This window comes from Armigeres subalbatus, chromosome 1 (assembly GCF_024139115.2).
Source record: "Armigeres subalbatus isolate Guangzhou_Male chromosome 1, GZ_Asu_2, whole genome shotgun sequence".
Classification (NCBI taxonomy): domain Eukaryota; kingdom Metazoa; phylum Arthropoda; class Insecta; order Diptera; family Culicidae; genus Armigeres; species Armigeres subalbatus.
In genome coordinates this window covers 154,158,870-154,179,346 of record NC_085139.1, presented here as the reverse complement: position 1 = coordinate 154,179,346, position 20,477 = coordinate 154,158,870, and the positions used below count along the sequence as shown (strand labels likewise).

The 20,477-nt window shown below is 39.8% G+C and overlaps 1 protein-coding gene across 1 annotated transcript in view; it reads right to left on the bottom strand.

Moving 5' to 3' along the window:
- LOC134205317 (synapsin) overlaps positions 1-20,477 on the bottom strand; it is a 278,521-nt gene that overhangs the window by 102,773 nt on the left and 155,271 nt on the right. Inside the window, exons 3-7 of the mRNA XM_062680470.1 lie at positions 18,000-18,655; positions 10,784-10,863; positions 8,792-9,126; positions 1,155-1,525; positions 278-382 (exon numbers count right to left, since the gene is read on the bottom strand). Of these exons, the coding sequence (XP_062536454.1) occupies positions 278-382; positions 1,155-1,525; positions 8,792-9,029 (714 nt within the window). The 5' untranslated portion in view covers positions 9,030-9,126; positions 10,784-10,863; positions 18,000-18,655. The remainder of the gene's footprint in view (positions 1-277; positions 383-1,154; positions 1,526-8,791; positions 9,127-10,783; positions 10,864-17,999; positions 18,656-20,477) is intronic.

The window sequence follows — 20,477 nt, the reverse complement described above, 5'->3', positions numbered from 1 at the left end:
GTTTTAGTTGTAATGTAGAGCCATTGAAGAAGAAGAAGAAGAAGAAGAACGTAATGAAAAGTTAACAACAAAATTCGGATCTTTGTCATTATTATCTCCGACAAAAACAAAGCTTTGTAGTTGGTTCTCTTTTGTCGCTTGTTTTGCATGAGCATCCAATAAAAATTAATTCGCTGGCTAATACAGATGTTTACTCCAGTAGCACAATAATACCTCTCTAATGTAATGTCACAAACTCCAAAATAATCATTTATAGAAATTTATTGCAAGTACTCACCATATCACGCGGATTGGGGAAGAATGTCTGCTCCACCAGGGGAAACGCTTCCTTTCCGAGCCGACGCTGCAGCTGCAGTAGATGGGCAAATACCCATGGTTTGTCCTGTGAGCGATGGAACATAAAAAGTAATTAATGAATTTATCGTAACACAACTAGGGTAATTCGCCAAATGTTGAACGGCTAATTTCGCCTATTGTTGAACGCACGTGCATTTCTTATGGGAGTTCAACAATAGGCGACAAAATTTGCCGTTCAACATTTGGCGGTTTCCCCTACATATTAGAAATATCATGTCATGCAATAGCGCAAGGAATGTAATTCAAAGGAATGAATATTCCCTTGAAGGTTTGTGTCGATAATTTCTGCAAATTCTCTAGGTACACTTTCTTATATTGCTTGCAAATAATCGAATCATAATCTAACAGGCGCTCAGCGGTGCAGAAATTTTTATTGGTATAAGCAAAGCAGGATGCGGTCATTTAAAACCCTGAGGCTACCAAGCAAAAGCCAAACTTCTATAGCACTTGGACAATTGTTCGGTTGCTTTAGATTTTTAAACTATATTTTCGGGATGCTTCTCAGTAATCATGAATGTGCAGAACAAATCAAGTTGTAATATAAAGCCATGCGTCATTTCATGTCAAACTTATATGTATTATTACGGTGCTTGTATTCTCATAGCATCAAGAGTTCTTATCGTTTAAGGAATAGTTAAGAATAAAGCATGGTTGTAGGATAAGGATTCCCATTATCATTTCAACATTGTAACAGTTCTGCGTGATACTTCATAAAATGCCTACCAACCTTATTGATTTGACATGAAATGGGTCGCAACAATTTAATATTTAATTAAAAATAAATAGTCGATTTTTACCTGGAATTGGTACAACGAATGTAACGAATTGATGCTTGGCACTCCGCCATACTTCAAACCTAGCAGCGTTGAGCGATAATCCTTTGCCCCATCACGGGGTGCCTGGCGCACTAAGATGAAGTCCGGCCGATATGACTTGGGCTGTTTGGAGCTGCCACGGTTGAACGACACCAGGGGACCAGCGTCGGCGTTGGCCGTAAGAGAGATTTCTCTGAACTCGGCCTGCTCTACCCGTATATCGTAGTCACCGTGCAGGCGTTTGCCACGAAAGTATTTGGACCAATCAGTGTTCTGATCGTCTAGCACTAGGAGTGTGAAGCATTTGTCCTTGTTGAATGGCTGCACTCTTGCTGCGCTGGATACGGCTGCTCCTGTGTAAAAAAAAACAAAATCGTGAGGCATACTACTCAAAACGAAAGCAACGCACAACTTTAGATAAACATTTTAAAAAGCTTGTACATAATATTGGGCTGAAGGCTGGGGTAATATGGACACCCTAATGAAACGTTGTTATATTGGAGATCTTAACCATTTACGTCATTCTTATACTAAAGTACTAAGACGGCTTGAGATCGATCTAGAGGTAAACAATCAACTTCTATGCTTCTGTGCATAATGAAATCATGTTGAAAACAGTCCAGATTTTCAAGGGTGCGGATGAAATTGAAACCATGTGTGCGTAATATGGACATGTTGATAAATTAAGTTTAATATATTGAATGCAGTTGATCAATTAATTAGTTAATAAATAAAAATAATTAATTAAAAAAAATAGTTCAACAATTCCATTTGTTTCAATAAAGCTCTTGAATTCGAATTTTCTAATGAATGCGTGGTGTTATCGACATAAAAAAACTAACAGTGGGTAATGTCTGTGACATAACCGGAAGTGGACGTAGGATTTGACTTGACCATGCATGTAAAAATACATATGTTGCTCAGCATTATTACACGTTTCGTTACCAATCTAGAGAAAAAATATCAAAATGGAAAACTACCAATTGATTTTTCATCTAATGTTGATTTTTTTTGTCATTGATGAAAGTATGTATAACGATAATTCTTTGATTTCTAGAGACGGCAATATCATCATCCCTGTCCGGGCTGACAATAGTCATTCTCGTCGTATGAAGAAAGCGAAAAAAATATAGTCTTCGTCATAACATTGACCGACGCGACACCTATTCGGTTTCTTCATGCCGCATGCCTACCACGAAGATAGCCGTGCAGCCAAAAATAAAAATAAAATTTCCGTCGTCACTACTTCACATAATCGATTGCACGTCATTATAGACGGAGTAGTTAAAAACATAATGACGTCTAGAATAAAGAAATAGTGCGAACTTTGGTAAAATAAATGTTTCGATAGCATTTATAACATCTTCATACGTTACTTCAAATTCATTTTCACAAAGAAATAATAAAAATCTTCGCAGGGAATAATGGTATGAAGTATTCGTTCTTCGCTGTCGTCATGACGATTTGGTTGCACGACGAAAGCTAACGTTGTGCGCGTCATTGACGATGCGTCGAGTAGCAATGAAGACAATAAATCTCGTCGCTACTGCGGTTTTTCTTGCTGCGACGATGACTATTGTCAGGCGTGTCTCTGTCGCTGGATGTTGGTTCTCTACCGACCGCTCAAGATAAAATTTTAGCAGGAACTAAACTCGCGTGAGCCATAATTTTATCATTATATCAGAACTATAGCCGAAGCTCCGCCCCTTTGATGAATAAGACCATTGAACATCGTTTGCTCACTGCTAGTCGTGGGTAATTAAAGTGAAAAAACATTTCAAAATTATTATTTTCTAAATAATAACTAATGAATAAAAGAGTTCACTATCAAAATAATTATATATGGGACATTCGAAGTATTTACAATGCCATAATTGCCAAAAATCCTCGCTGTCTCCCTCTTAAAAGCCGCAAAAGCCTCTTCCACGGCACGGCGATCAATTCCGATAATATCGATATCGTCCGCAAATCACAGGAGCATATGCGATTTTGTGATAATGGTACCGCTTCTTTGCACACCAGCTCTCCTAATCGCTCCCTCGAGCGCAATATTGAACAGTAGGTTCGAGAGTGCATCACCCTGCTTTAATCCATCCAAGGTAACAAATGACGTCGATATTTCATCCACAACCCTTACACTTGATTTCGATCCGTCCAACGTTATACGAATCAGCCGTATCAGTTTCGCTGGAAAACCATGTTCAAGCATAATTTGCCATAATTCATTCCGTTTCACCGAATCGTACGCCGCCTTGAAATCAATAAACAGATGATGTGTCTGCAAGTTGTACTCCCGGAATTTATCAAGGATTTGTCTCAGGGTAAACATTTGATCCATCGTTGATCGGCCCTCACGAAAACCTGCTTGGTATTCGCCGACGAAGGACTCTTCAAGCGGTCTCAATCTGTTGAACAGGATACGGGACATAATTTTGTACGCCGAATTAAGGAGGGTTATTTGGTTGCACGACGAAAGCTAACGTTGTGCGCGTCATTGACGATGCGTCGAGTAGCAATGAAGACAATAAATCTCGTCGCTACTGCGGTTTTTCTCGCTGCAACGATGACTATTGTCAGGCGTGTCCCTGTCGCTGGATGTTGGTTCTCTACCGACCGCTAAAGATAAGATTTGAGCAGGAACTAAACTCGCGTGAGCCATGATTTTATCATTATATCAGAACTCTAGCCGAAGCTCCGCCCCTTTGATGAATAAGACCATTGAACATCGTTTGCTCACTGATAGTCGTGGGTAATTAAAGTGACAAAACATTTTGAAATTATTATTTTCTAAATAATAACTAATGAATAAAAGAGTTCACTATCAGAATAATTATATATGGGACATTCGAAGTACAATGCCATAATTGCCAAAAAAGATATAGCATAGGAAATCCGCCGAAGCTCCGCCTTTTCGATGAATAATACCATTGTAAATCAGCTGATGGCTACACCTTTACATCTTATATATAAAAATGAAATGGTCTGTGTTCGTATCCGCATAACTCGAAAACGGCTGGAAGGATTTTTTTTCATTTCTTCAGCAGAAACATTCGTTATAGTTTCCGACGGGTTTATATGATACTTCCTAATGGGTACATTATGAGTAAAGTTGAGCAAACCATGAATAACTAAAATTGTGATTCCTATGCGAACTTTACATGGGCAGTTCGGAATGCACATTCTCGCCTACTATGCAGGCATCGCCTGCCGGGTCAACTAGTTGATCAATAAAGCTAATGATTTCTTCATTATAGCATTGCAACTTAAGCCGATGTTCCACCTTTTTGATGAATACATCGCAAAACATTTGTTGGTTCTACCTTTACGTTGACCAACTAAGCAAGAATCCCCATATATTTGGCAACAGACAGCACATTCACACCACCTTGGGTTACCAAAGATGACTAACGCCTAAAAATGATTGCCAGGGGTGCAAAAATTGCAAATATTACACTAATTTTACAATTTTTGAAAATTTTAATTACATTTTTCAACATTTCATTTTTAAACTAAGATTCCAAAATGGGATCATGTGATGATTTCTAGCACATTATTTCGACATGTTATGCTGCACATTGAATTATACGTTTAAGCACCCCTCGCAATGTCTCTTCACTACATTGCTTGTCTTTTGTGATACCGCGACGCTTCTGCGAGGTCACTCCAGACGGAATCCAAGTTTCAAAGTGCTCGCGTTTTCGGGGGCACACCACTCGATACGGAGGCGGTGCACAACTGCCATTTTTGTTAATTTAGCTTTGCTGCGTCGCAGCATGCGTGAAAAATAAAAATGACAGTTGTGCGTTGAGGGGGCTACCCGAGTAGACGAAAATAGCTCATTAATATCAAATGTTGATAAGATAGTATAATGAGATATTGACATGATTGATATAAGAGATAAAAGATCAGACGATAATATCAATATTTTGCACTAAAATATTACAAGGAAATCAAGTTATGCTATTTGTAAGAAGTGATCAATATCATGTGCCATTAGTTTGTTCTTATCCATAGCATATTTTGATATTCAAATGATATTTCGGTGCAAATTTTTGATATTGTCGCCTGTTCTTTTATCTCTTATATCAATCAAAACCATATCATGTTTTGTTATTCTGCTCATGGCTTCTGCCCGGGTACACGTTCGCCTTACAAGCGAATGGTCATGGGTTCGATTCCCAGCCCCTCCACCAAACCCTCGTCAGTCGCCGGATCCGCAGCCCATACGGTGGCGTTCTGGGGTGCACGCCTTACCGTCACGGCTGCCTAATGACGACTGACAACTTGTTCTTCTCGGAGGCATTCCTCCAACGTTACCCGGATAAATGGCAACCGAACAATGCAACGATCATTGGATAGACGACATGGACAAACGGACACAATGGACTCACGATGAGATGGACAAGCAACGACAACAATAATGATAATGGAAAATCTTTAAAATAGATTCTGTGTGGATTCTGGCAGCAGAATGCCACAATAGATCTCGGCACAGTAGTGGTTAAGTAACACAGAGTGCCTACCAAATAAAGAAAGGAATAAAAAAAAGTTGTGCGTTGCTTCCGTATCGAGTGGTGTGCCCCCGAAAACGCGAGCACTTTGAAACCTGGATTCCGTCAGGAGTGACCTTAACTCTTCAAATTAGCTAGAGTTGCGATAGTGGTAATAGAGTATACTTGCTGAAACACAAAATCACGTTAACCAAGAATATTCAAAAGCTTTATACCAACGTTTGAAAGTTACACAATTTTTGGAATTCTAATGGAGAAATTTCAAAATTTTTCGTTGAAATCTTAGAATAAGAAACGCATTTTCTTTTGTCGTGAGCGAGGAAGACAGAATTTTGTAATAATTCATCGCGAATTAATAAAATTGTCACGCAAACGCTCTCTAATTAGTAACTTAATTAGTAATTGTACTACATTTTCAAAATTGCGAAAACTCTTTAGTAAGTATATTAGTGGTTCTGAAAAGATCCATTCACAATGTTAGATGTAAATTTCCTCTTGAGCAGTTCAACTGGGAGTTTATGATTGTTTAAAACATTATGAATCGATGCCTGCAGGAATACCAAACGCTTAACCGCTGCTGCCATCGGTCGAGAAAACTTGATCAGTAATGTTGTCGTCGACACTCTATCGTCACACACGCTTACTGTTGGCTTCTCGACAATGCCGGGCTGAAAATGCCGATGATGCTGACCTGAGAATGCTGACGATTCTGCCTTGCTCTTAAAAAGGCTTTAGGTTTGCGAATGCGTGGCTGAGACGATGATGCAACCGTTCAAAAATTCCGACGATGCTGTTATTGCTTTGCCTGTTTCGGTCAGATTGAGAGGAAAAATTCGCGCTGCGCTATTTTATGCCTTCTTAGCAGACCTAGCGTGAGCTCATTCGTTGACGTCTACACCAATCAAAACGTGGTAATGGAATGATGCAAGAATGATGCGGTACCCATATTTATAGGTTTTCGTGAATTCAATGTTTTGCTTTGAAAACAGTTTTAGGCCTATTGAAACAAGTTTTCGGATATTATCAAGCATTAATATGAAAGGCATACTTGAAAGCTGTCGATTGAGGGGTTAACTGCAGAAATCTGTTTACTAGGGTAAAAGCTATTAACGTTTGAAATCTTTCAACACAGCGTAACGCGGCCGATTTAGAAATTTTGAAATGACACCCGGTATAGTAAAGAGATACGTCCTACGTCAAAAGAACACGTAAAATCATGCAATGATGCAAATCATCAATCGAATCATGCGCGATTCTCCAGTCCATGAATCCTGTGGAATTTAACTCGCGCTCATTTGAATCGTGCATGAGATTTGAGATTTTGCGTTTCTCCCAACAATGAGGGATCAAGTATTCCCATGTTGAGTAACTAACTTGAAAACTAAATATCCTAAAATTGTGGAATAATTGAATCAGTAAAGATCATATTGTATATTTATGACTTTGTGCTGTGAGAAAAGGGTTAGGGACAAAAGTTCGAAAGGACAAAAGGTCTAAAGAAAAAAGGTCGAAGGGACTTTATGGCAATAATCGAAAGGGACATAAGGTCGAAATAGACAAGCAACTAAAACGGGGAGAATTAATCTCGCACGTATTGTTTTGATTTTTGTATTGATTTCTTAAATCAACAATCTTTTTTCTCTAACAGAACTATCTAGATATTCATAATATTGTTTCATTGTAATAACTTTTTCTTTGAAAATTGCTCATTCTTGTTGAGATGAGTGTATTACTTTTGCTTGAAGTTAAATGCATTTCACAAATTCCTTTTTGGAATACACCCACTTGATATCAACTTGTTCTTGGTCGACCTTTTGCCCCTTTCTACGTTTTGTTCTTTTCGACCCTTTCGAGCTTTTGTCCTTTCACCTTCTGTCCCTTTCGACGTTGTCGTTTCGATCTTTTCGACCTTGTGACTATTTGTCATTTCGATATTTTATACATATTTTTCCTACCCCTTTTGTACATTACCCCCGGTAATAGGGTGGCTCAAAAAACACTTTGGATCTGGGTTTGGATCTGATTATATCTAACTACATACTCCTCTATTCCTGGAAAATTCAAGAAAGAATGGAGAATTTCACGAAATTCTATAACTCATAAATAAAGCGTTGTTTGTTTAAGATAGTTACCGGGTAGAGTGGCTCAAATTTGTATGGAAAAAACTTTTTTCAATTTTTTGATGGGCCGCCCTTTTATTCGGTTCTATTTGATGCCTTGATGCTTTGGACAAAATTTCAGCCAAATCGGTCAACGTTTGGGCGGTGCTAAACACGTTGGAGGTTTATATGGAAAGATGTATGCAGAAACATCCAAAAACAGTGATTTGCAGTTGCACGGCACAATTTACGATCAAGAACCATGATACTCATTCAGTTCTTGTAGAATTAAATACAGAATGTTATGCTGAAAACCGCTAGAAGATTAGAGTTTGTAAGGCAAAGATATTAGCATTTTACTGGAGTGTTGTATGGGTGAATTTATTTCTTTTCGAAGGTAAAAGAAACAAAATTTGCTCAAACCCCATTTCAGAAAAAAGCTAACTTAGCCGGGCAAACTCTAATCTTCTCGCGAATTTATGCATAACATTCTGTAATTAATTCTACGATATCTGAATAAGTATCATAGTTCTTCATCGTGAGTTGTGTGTCCAACTGCAATTCACTGTTTTTGAATGTTTCTTCATACATTTTTGCATATAAACTTCCAACGAGTTTAGCACCGTCCAAACGTTGACCATTCTGGCTGAAATTTTGTCCAGAGCATCAGGGCATCAAATAGAACTGAATAAGAGGGCGGACCATCAAAGAAATTGAAAAAAGTTTTTCCCATACAAATTTGAGCCACTCTACCCGGTAACTATCTTAAACAAACAATGCTTTATTTATGGAGTTATAGAATTTCGTGAAATTCTCCATTCTTTCTTGAATTTTCCAGGAATAGAGGAGTATGTAGTTAGATATAATCAGATCCAAACCCTAAGATATTCCAGAACTATCAAGGATTTTGTATAATTTCTCAGTCTTTCTTTCATACAATTCTTAAGATCGCATAATGCTGTAACAGGGTAAAATAGAGCCCTGATACATAAATTCTGATATAACTTACCAATAATTGAAGCACCCTGATCACGTGCCGCACCGGTTAAGCTCTGCACACGCTGCAGCAAACTCTCGCGTGATTTGGCCGGGCTGGAGGGTGCACTAGTTCCTCGTTGGGGTCCCTTGCCAAAACTTAGTGACAGTTCGGGCCCTCCGGTGGGTGGCGCTGATCCAGGAACCGGTCCTGGTGAGACGGCCGAACCGGGTGCCGGTGGCGGGGGAATATTTGGTGGTCCTCCGGGCATTGGCTGCTGCTGTAGAGGGGGTTGTGGACGTGCTGCTGGTGGTAAATCTTTGGGATCGACATCATCACACTCAGAAGACAAGTCTCCCGAGCTGAATCTACCAGGTAAAAAATCACTATAGAGTTACATGGTGCAACAGGATAGAAGGGTTGGATAGAAAATGGTGGATAAATATTATCAAGATTACACGTTTCACATCACATCGATCATGTTGGGGTTACAAATTTGAGAAATACATGAAAATATAGGAAATACGGTTACAATTAGTACTACGCGATATTTTCAATCGAAAAAAGAAAAATTTCATGTTTAATATTTAGCTGTTTTGGAAGTTGTGCGTGGAAGAGCTGGCACTGTGATTTACTGTTTTTCAAAACAAGAGAATTTTGGATTGACCGAAAACACTGTATGACTGCTAAGACCTACCTATTTTGTTTAGATTTATTAAACAGCTAAAGCCGTAATTCACCTGTAAAACTACAACGTTATCAATAATGATGATGATGATGATACTACCAGTGCTATCGGCAAGGCACCTGCCGATAGCACTGGCCGTATCTGATAGTCCAATAAACCAAACCAATTGTTTGTATTTCATCAAACTCCTGTATGAAGGGCCAAAAATGGGTTGGTGGTTCCATAAGCAGAGACACTTATGCGAATCCACGGGATGAATAGAGAATCTCCTTCCAGAAGAAAGTTCGTACAACTACTAACGTTATCAATAATGTATCGAAAATTTCGGAAAGTCTACATATGAAGAACTATGAAACCAAACCAACTTTTATAATATCCAATACCCAATGTTATGCTGACACTCGCTGTTGTCAGATTGGAGTATTCGGCGACGTTATTAGTATGTTACTGAAGGTTTTTCATATGTATTTAGCAATTAGGTTCTTTTTTCAATCTGACATCAACACTGTCTAACTTCAGGTAATGTAAGCTTGCTTTCACGCAGATATATATTACATTTCTAGTAACACTTGCCAAAGATATGCACAATTACAGTTTACATCTATAGTATAGGAAGCTATATGGTTGACACAAGTTCCTATCTTATGCTTCTACGGATCAACCATGGCTGAAAGCAGCCTGGGTATTGCTATCCTGTCATTGGCTAGAGTGAGAAGGTACTACACCACGTGTGTCTGTTCACCAGGAGTTGCGGTTTAAAAAGCATCTGCCTGGTATACGACGGCTGAGAAATGAAACGCTCTATTGCTTCAGTTACACCTAAGGTATAACCCCTCCAGTCTGATGTAGAGACAAGAGATACGATTATTTTTGGCAACCGAATTGGCACCGAAATAAAAACTATCATTTGAAACTCGTTACCTGAAATGCTAGTGCCAGTTGTATCATATTTATAAAATATGTATCCGAATTTACCCAAAAAAATCATTTGACAATAAACTATAATTCAATATTCAATGCATCGGTCTATCACACAGTGTTTATTGGTTTATTCTAAAATTCGAATAACTATTTTCCCTGCGTGAGGCACAACTTCTTGGATGTGAAACTACACAGTCAGTGGTGTTGGAAATTTTAAATGTCGAAGCTCATAAAAAATGAAATGATAACCTAAACTGCATGCCGATGGTATGACGTGTAATATGTGAACGGTTAACTGGTGGAGGCACCGAATGGGACGGGAAGGAAACGGTTACGACGAGGGAAATGCGTGTAGTCTACATCTATGAGGAGGATTTATGCAGGTCGGAACGAAGGAAGGATTTACAGACACTTACCGCCGCTTCAGGAAATTAACATTGCTGGTAAAGCTACTCTTGAAGCTTGCGAAAGACAGTGTGCCGGCTTGTGGATCCTGCTGTTGTAATGAAAGTTGACGAGAAGAAGATAAAAAATAAAATGAAAATGAAAAGAAGTACGCCGTTGCCGGAGGTCCGACCCTTTTAACTTGGATAATAAAGACAATATAGAAGAAAGTACATATAGAATTATTAAGGCAAGAAGCGGTGCTACTCTTAAATGCTGTGTATTTTTTGTATGAAGTTTACAATTTTATAAAGTTTGTGCTTGTACTATTGAAGCTTACTAATTACCAATAGAAGCTCAAATGCTGTGAAACAATACTTTGTGTAACAATTTTGCGATCAGCTGCTATTTTGTCTTGAAACCAGTATGTAGTGGAACTCTATCGATATACGTGGTGCAACTTATAATAATAATTCACCATGAGCATGAGATGGTACTATAACGGATAAGACTTGGGATTAGCAATCCTTCTTCAACATATACGATGCACACAAAGTCTTGAGGCGTCGTCGGTCACTTGCGGAGCTAGATTCTCCGAATTTCAAACCAGCACGACTTATTCACTCTCTCATAAGAATTAAGAAGCAAGAATAAAAGAAAGTAAGAAGGAGAAAGAATAAAAAGGAAAAAAGAAGGAAGAAAGAAGAAGGTAGAATCAAGAGGAAGAATGGAACCGGAAAAAAGAAGAATGAGGAAATAAGAAGAAACAAAGATGACGGGAGGAGAAGTAAGTAAGAAAAAGGAAGAAGGAAAAATGAGAAATATAAAAGAAGAAGAAAGATGAAAGAATAAAGAAGGAAAAAGGAAGAAAGTAGAATCAAGAATGAAGAAAAAATATGAAAGAAGAAAGATGTAAGAAGCAAGGATGGAGAAAAAGATTGGAAATAAAAAGAATGTTGGAAGAAAAGAAAAATTAAATAAGGAAGATGGAATATGAAAGAAGGAAGAAGCAAGAATGCAGAAAAAAGACACGATTACTGTCTTTGACCATAGGTCGCTCAGACTGAGTACTTAAACACCCAGCATTAGACAACGGACAGGACATTTACACAACACTCAGTGGACCAGTGCGGAATTTTTCGCTTTGTCAACAGTTTTCTCCTTACTAGGGAGGGAATCGAACCCACGCTTCATAGCACGCAAATGCGCCCAGACAACTGACGCCGATAGCCACACGACCGTGAAGCCCACCAGAAAGAAGGAGAATGAAATAAGGAGAAAGAAAGAAGCAAGAAGGTAGATGGTAGAAGGAACAAGCAAAAACTGACTTCTTACTTATCACTTCTCATTCGGCCTAACGAATACCTAATGCGCTTCGGCCTAATGGCCTGTTACCCGCTTCTGTAAATCAAGAATAACTCCTTGATTCTTTTCCTTGAGTTTTACTGGAGGTCCTATTCCTTCGACTCCTTCAGCGCCTGTGACTCGTCAACGCCGCCGACAGTTTTCTTTACACAATCACGAACGCAACAAGTTTGCTTAACCGTACGCAAAGATAATTTTCAAAAGCCCCTTGCCTGCATGAAACATCGCATTCTCGTGTTGTAAACTTTGCTTAAAATTTGAAATTAAAACAAATAGTATTTATTCAGACTAGCGCAGGACTCTTCTCTGTAGTACATAAAAGTCGTCTTCATTCAGCTCGGTCATAGCTGCACAGTTCGCCTTCCACCTGATCAATCCCCGAGCTCGTGGTTCATCCTTCGCCGCCATACACCGTCATCTTGCCAAAGATGGTCCTAAGCACCCGTCTCTCCAATACTCCGAGTGCTTGCAAGTCCTTCTCGCAATTTCTTCTGGAGCTCGTAATAGGCCCGACTTCCACAGATGATGCGCCTTCGTATTTCACGACTAACATGGCTGATAGCCATTAACAAGGATCCAAGGGAGACGAATTCATTGACCACCTCGAAGGTATCCCTGTCTATCGTAACGCTGCTTCCCAGGCGGGCCATGTCGCGTTCGGATCCGCCCACTAGCATGTATTTTATCTTCGATGCATTCACCATCACCAGTCCAACTTTTGTTGCTTCACGTTTCATACGGGTGTACAGTTCTGCCACCTTTGCAAATGTTCGGCCGACAATGTCCATGTCATCCGCGAAACAAATAGATTGACTGGATCTGTTGAAAATCGTACCCCGGATGTTACACCCGGCTCTCTGCATGACACCTTCTAGCGCAATGTTGAACAATAGGAACGAAAGTCCATCAACTTGTCTTAGTTCCCGGCGCGATTCAAACGAACTGGAGTGTTCGCCCAAAATCTTCATACAGTTTTGCACACCATCCACCGTTGCTTTGATCAGTGTGGTAAGCTTACCAAGGAAACTGTTCTCGTTTATGATTTCCCATAGCTCTATGTGATCAATACTGTCGTATCCCGCCTGGAAATCGATAAACAGATGGTGCGTTGGGACCTGGTATTCGAGGCATTTTTTAAAGATTTGCCCGTAAAGTAAAGATCTGGTCCGTTGTCGAGCGGCCGTCAACGAAGCTGGCTTGTTAACTTTCAACGAATGCATTCACTATTGGTGATAGACGACAGATATCACTTTGAAGGCGGCATTAATGATGGTAATCGCTCGAAAGTTCTGACACTCCGACTTGTTGCCTTTCTTCCACTTCTCCGGTAGCTGTTCAGATTCACAGATTATGACAATAAGTATGTGCAGGCAAGTGGCCAGCTTTTCAGCGACCGCCTGCGCTGCATCCTTCTCCTCTAGAATCTGTCCGCACTCTTTGTCGAACCAATTGTTCCGTCGACTTCGTCCTACATACCTGACGTTGTTCTAAGCTGCGTCGTTAATGGCTGCTTTAACTGTATTCTAGCAGTCCTCAAGAGAAGCCCCATCGAGCTCGCCCTCTTCCGGCAACGCTGCCTCGAGATGCTGCGCGTATGTAGTGGCGACATAAGGTTTCTTCAGTCGCTCTATATCGTACCGCGGCTGCCGTCGATACCGAATATTGTTGATGACGGATAGTTTTGTGCGCAATTAAACCATCACCAGATAGTGATCAGAGTCGATGTTAGCGCCACTATATGTCCTGATGTCGATAATGTCGGATAAGTACCATCCATCAAAAAGAACGTGGTCGATTAGTGATTATGTCTGCAGTGGTGATCTCCAGGTGTAACGATACGGAAGACTGTGTTCCCAGTCAATACAAAATCGAATATCATGCAACATAATATGCCAAAGTGAAGGCGATAAACGTACATGTAGTATGGTGAAGTACCTATAACGCCTCCACTTTAGCATCTTATAAGGCATCATATTACGATCTTGTGTTGACTGGGTTGGAAGTAAGTGCTACGAATGGCCATATTCTTGTAGGTGGCGAAATCAATTAGTCGTAGGTCGTTTTCGTTCGTCAGCCGGTAAACTCCTCCTCGTGGCGGCCAACCTGAGCCATAGCCATGATGATTTTGACGATGTGGGTTGGGCAGCTGTCGTACTCACGTTCCAGCTGCGCATAGAACGCGTCCTTATTATCATCAGTGCTTCCGGAGTGTGAGCTATGGGCGTTGATTATGCTGAAATTGAAGAATCAGCCTTTGAGCCACCACCCGATCACGCGCTTTTGCATATCGCCCATCACTATGAAAGCTGTTCCCAGCTCGTGTGTGTTGCCGCAGCTCTGGTAGATGGTATGGTTACCTCTGAACGTTCGAACCATTGATCCCTTCTAACAAACATCCTGCAGCGCTACCATGCCGAATCCATGGTCCTTGAGCACATCGCCGAGTATGCGAGTACTCTCGATGAAGTTGAGAGATTTGCAGTTCCACGAACCGAGTTTCCAATCGCTAATCCCTTTTCGTCGCAGTGGTCTTCGTCGGTTGTATCGGTCCGTACTCTCTTGTTGATTATTCGTTGCGTGAGTTATTTTTAAAGGTCTGGCTTGCAGGATCTGACACCAAACGTCCTAAATTTCCGGTGGACCAAGGTGCACAGTTTCACTTCGAATCCCTCGCTGGCACTCGGGCGATGATCAGCCGCTCCTAACAAGGCGAACAGACGCTTAGTAAGATTTGCACCTGCGGCGAATATCCCGGCAAGCACCACAAGGAGGTAGGGATAGGAATTGCTGGGTAAGAAGCTACGAACGGCGAGGTGGGGTCTATTTGATTTCTTCAGGTACGCGACGTACGCTTTACCCAGCATTTGCTGTGCCCATTAAATTTCTCTCATGGTATCATTTTTGCAGTCACCAGTGAGCCCAAGTACACGAATTCTTGAACCACCTCGATTTCGTCCGATACCACCGATACAAACTGTGTCCTCTCTTTAGCCTTTTCCTATCATGTGGTTCGTTTTCGACGTATTGAACTAATCCAACCCGCTTAACTGCTCTCCACATCCTGATGTAGTCATTCTCCATCTTCTCAACGTTACGTGCCATAATATTAACGTCATCGACAAAACCAGATAGCTGAACGGACTTCGTGTAAATCGCACCACTCGTGTCAACCCCTGCCCTTCGTATTACCGTATTACCGCCTCCAAAGTGATGTTGAATATTTGTTTGTTTATTTGTTTGGAGCAGGGAAAAGCCCGTTTGAGTAGAGCACTTGCGCTCTTTCTCAAATGGGCGCAAAACCTCCTCTTCTTTTCATATCAACAGAAAATACAATGCTTCCAATACAAATTCAGCTTAATACTACTATTCTTAACTATTATTACTACTTCTATTTACAAACTACAATAATCTATAATCTGTATCTCTCAATGTATTGTGTGTCGAGGTGGGGATAATATAAGAAGAAAACTTCTTCGAAGTGCAGAACGAGAAAAATGGAAATCAAAGGTAGTAGAGCACTGATTACAGATACGACACATGCTTACGAAGGGTTCATTATGGGCGTAATTTGTTCGGGCACCCCTGATATAAATAAAGGACCTTGAACGAAGCTCTCGAGTAGGAATATGAATATTTAAATTTGATAGCAAGGTTGGACAGTCAATTCTAGATTGCAAAAGGTCAGAAACAATAAGTGCTTTTGATACTTCACGGCGTGTACTTAAAAGCTCTAAACCTATCAGTCTGCATCGTACTTCGTAATGCGGCAAATTAGTCGGGTCGTTCCAGGGAAGGCGAAGCGTACGAATTTGCGCTGAATGGATTCGATTCGATACCCGCAATGCAATTTTGGTAGTAAGGGGTCCATACAACACACGAATATTCTAACGAAGACCTCACTAACGAGCAATACAACGATTTGAGACAATGAATACGATCAAAATTTTTTGCTATGCGAAAAATAAAACCTAGTGTTTTTGAAGCCTTTGATGATATGAAAGCGATATGATCCTTAAAAGATAGTTTAGAGTCAAGTAACCCACCCAGGTCCTTAACGATAGATTCTCTCTTTAGACCTGTCGAAAATAGCAGGCACGAAAGACCATCACCGTGCCGTAACGCTCTGCGAGTTTCAAAGGGACTCAGGAATGCCCCTGGAACTCGAATCAGGTTTGTATAAACAATATTTTAATCTTTCGAACACTTTATGGGGAGAAAATTATTTTGAGCTTTTTAGTGGAATGTCTTCACTTGTCATAAGACGAGTTTGTACCATCCCATTTAATTCAACCACTTGATTGTACCTTGACAGAGGTCGAAATACGTATCTGTCAAGGTACAAGTGGTCTAGTTAAATGGGATGGTACAAACTCGTCTTATGACAAGTGACATTATGAGGAGCTGTATGGTACCTGTATTAGCCAAATATCGTGAGTTTTTTCATGTGATTGAATGCCATTCTTTACACCTGTATTGTTAAATTTAGTTGAGATACCCAAATTTTGAACAGAATTGTCAGATTTGTTCCTACCCATTTCTCCACCAGGTGTTGGACAAAGAGATTGTTGAATGAAAAACATGACAAATCCCATGTTGTTTTTCTGGTGCATCTATCGTCTTTATTGACAGTCAACTCGGGATGGTGTGTGGTCAACTAAGCTATGGTTAATGTAAGATTTGTCATTTCGGTGTAAGGTATCAGAAAGCTCCAGAAATAAGCAGTAATAAAATTGAAGATGACATTCAAAAAAGTGGTAATTTCGATTAGGATGAAAGGAAATTAGCTGTAGAGTTGAAAAAGCTTTACTAACACATTTAAATATCTACAACTCGATGCAAGTAAAAAATATTACAATTCTATTATGGCATTACTTGTGTAGTAGGAGCTTGGCCAAATATAATATAATACAATATTGTTCAATATTTCAATTTAAGGAAACATTAAATGCACCTATACAAAATTACAATTCTATGTAAAGGATAAGAAATTAGCATAAAATTTGCAAAACGTCATTCAAAAATTGAAAGTAATACACATAATTAATAACATCTTCAAAATATTTTCAACTAAGAAGCTCCTGAGAATATAATATGTTTTCCCACTTTCCCTATTGGGTCAAGCATTAGAAAACAATATCAAAGGTTTCAAGAGAGCAAGTATAAAACATTCCCTTTTGTTAATCAATGAGCTGTGAATAGCGTGCTGTGATTCAACTGTGGTTTACTTGTCTGTTGAACTTTCACAACCCATGGCGCGCGTCTTTTTGTGTTGCATTGTGTTGTTGTAAGTGGAATTGTGCTTTCAGAATGCCTCTGTGATATTAAGTGGGAAGGATAAACCGACGGTTTCGTGCAATACTGGCACAACTCAAAATTTGATGTCAACGCACGGAAAATGGTATGAAGTTTCACAGGTCACCCAGGTTGAAATTCACAATTTATCAAATGCGTATTTGCGTTATGCGTATTTTAAAATTTGAAAAACTTCATTTAAATATACGAATTTGACGATTTTAAGTTTTCTTGCTAAAATACATAAAACTAACCCATTTGTATCAGCACATGCAGAAATACCAGTGAAATTCGATTTAATCACGAAAATCTAGAAGTTTCTTTTTTCAAGTCAAAAATTGAAAACGTCATTTCTGAGCATCTGCAGATTTTGAGTTGTGCCTGTATTGCACGAAACCGTCGAAATATGTTTTGTACAGAAAGAGTGGAGCACAGCATTTAAGAGCGTTTAATTTTAAGCATTCTTTGCCATAAAAGTTCGAGGCGTGAAAGTGTAGAAACAATTATGAATAAGTTAAAAGAATCAAAAAGCAATAATCAGATAATTAATAGCAGTATTGAGAAGAGAAACCATGTAATGCGGAGAATTACCTTTGGCGGGGCGCAGATTCGCCCGCACCCTGCGTCAGATATGGCGCTAATATTGAACGAGAAGAAAAGTTTGTAGTCAACTACCCTACGCTCCGGGCGAGTAGTTGCTTGTGTTTAGGTATCGCTACTCGTTCGCTTTACTTTGAATTTAATCGATTTTTCGTATCGTTCAACTACAATGTTGTGGTAGCTATTGCAGGTGTCTCTTACTGTTTGTTAATATTACTTTATTATCAATCTCAGTGAGGAGACAGCGTGATGAGGGTAAACTATTGAGGTCGTTATTTACTTGGTATAACACAAAATGGGTTCTATGCGTTCGGTATCAAGCCAATAGATCTGACGGGTCAAGGTTTTCCGGAAGATGAGATGATTACACGTGTGACAAGGGAAAATAAGACGAACAAAGTTAACAAAAACTTTGAATTCTAGATAGTTTCTACAACTAATTCACCCTTAAGTTGAAGATTGGCTTTCACCCCGTAAATACGCCACGACGCTGAACTGTTTTTTCAGAGTTGATCCTTGATTATTTTGCACTTTTGTTTGCACTGCTAAAATATTTTTCACTTGTCGGGAAATCACTGGTTCACAATCACTTTCGCGCCAATTTCCAATTTGACTATCTGAATCCTTATATTCTGCTAGTTAATGATCTGAAACGAGAAGAGAACAGGAGCACTTTTTAGTTTTGTGAGTCTAACTACATTATTGATAAGTAACTTTAACTATGTACAACGACAGGTATCTTGTACCTTTAAAAGATCAATGTACTTATGCTTTTTTAACAAACATGTTGTTTCTGATGTTATTCAGGCAGAATTTTTGAAAGAAAATATGAGGCTCTTTTAGTGGAATGTCTTCACCTGTCATTAGACAAGTGTGTACTATTCCATTTCATTACCCACGATATATTATCTTTAAAGATACGTATTTCAACCTAAACTGTAAGGCTATCTTCAGTGTCTCGTATTTGACAAAATTCGAGTAATGATTAAATATTACATCGTGGTTCCTAAGTTGGATACACTGATTGATGATCAGTGAAAGGTGCACTGATTCAACATGCTATCGAATACTAGAACCATTAAAGAGCTGAGCAGAATTAGATACGTTTGCGTGCGTTTTGACAGTTTTACCATGGGAAAACTGTCAAAACGTACGCAAAAGTATCCATTCTACTCATCTCTTAAGTGTTGTGACAATTTGAAATTTATTGAAGAACTGGGTTGAGATCTCCAACTTCTCTAAAAAAAATTTTAGAAGTTAGATGCGGGTTGCTTGCATGCTCGTTCGGCTGCTTCATGTGGACTGTTGCTTTTGCTGGAAGTTGATGTCTTAAGTGATTTCCGGCGCGGCTCGTAGTCAAAGTTGAAATCAACATACTGTTGCAAACGTTGCTCCAGGTGATGCTGTTTCGATTGTCGCGACTGTTACCCTAGTATTCATTCACCAATTACAGAAAACTAATATTGGCAATTTCCAAACCCCACTCGATGCTTTTCAGGGTGCAATGCACGGTTTGCAGAAATCGTTCTTAGTAGATAACGAACCTCCTTAGCCGTGCGGTAAGACGCGCGGCTACAAAGCAAGACCATGCTGTGGGTGGCTGGGTTCGATTCCCGGTGCCGGTCTAGGCAATTTTCGGATTGGAAATTGTCTCGACTTCCCTGGGCATAAAAGTATCATCGTGTTAGCCTCATGATATACGAATGCAAAAATGGTAACTTGGCTTAGAAACCTCGCAGTTAATAACTGTGGAAGTGCTTAATGAACACTAAGCTGCGAGGCGGCTCTGTCCCAGTGTGGGGATGTAATACCAATAAGAAGAAGAAGAAGATAACGAACAACGAAAAACAAAAAAATGGAAGGGTTATGCACAAGACACGACCGTATGACGTAAACTACGTAACACAGTTCGGTGCATTCAAATTTGAAGTGCAATCAGTCTACTATAGGGCAAGTACGGTCAGACTCTCAAAGAAAAACGTCGTGTATTAGAGTCTTTTGAGGTCTGAATTTCATACACCGAACAAACCGAAACAGTTTGCCAAAAAATGCACGCGACATTTTTTACTTTTTTTTCTTCATCGGTAAACTGTTTCTTGCTGCTCCGTGACAGTCTTGTGCCGTCAATGCGGTAGGAATTTGCACGAGCTTTCTTGTTTCGGCTTGTGCGCAGCGCTTACAGAACAGAATCGAGTTTAATTATTTGTTTAGCAAAGCCTAGAAAGGGTGCTAGCCAAAGTGATGAAATGAATATTTGTCACCAACAAAACAAAATCTTGTGCTGACTGTCGTCTGCTTGCCCGTGGCTGCTGCTGCAACAGCCGTTGTTCTGTTTTTCTGCGACTGCACGCAAAAAAAGCGTTCCCGAATTCGTAAACACGCAAAATACACCGTGATTTAATTCATGGATTCGGGAACACCAATCATGTTTTCCAGAACGTTCCAGAAAACGTGACTATATTCCCGAAT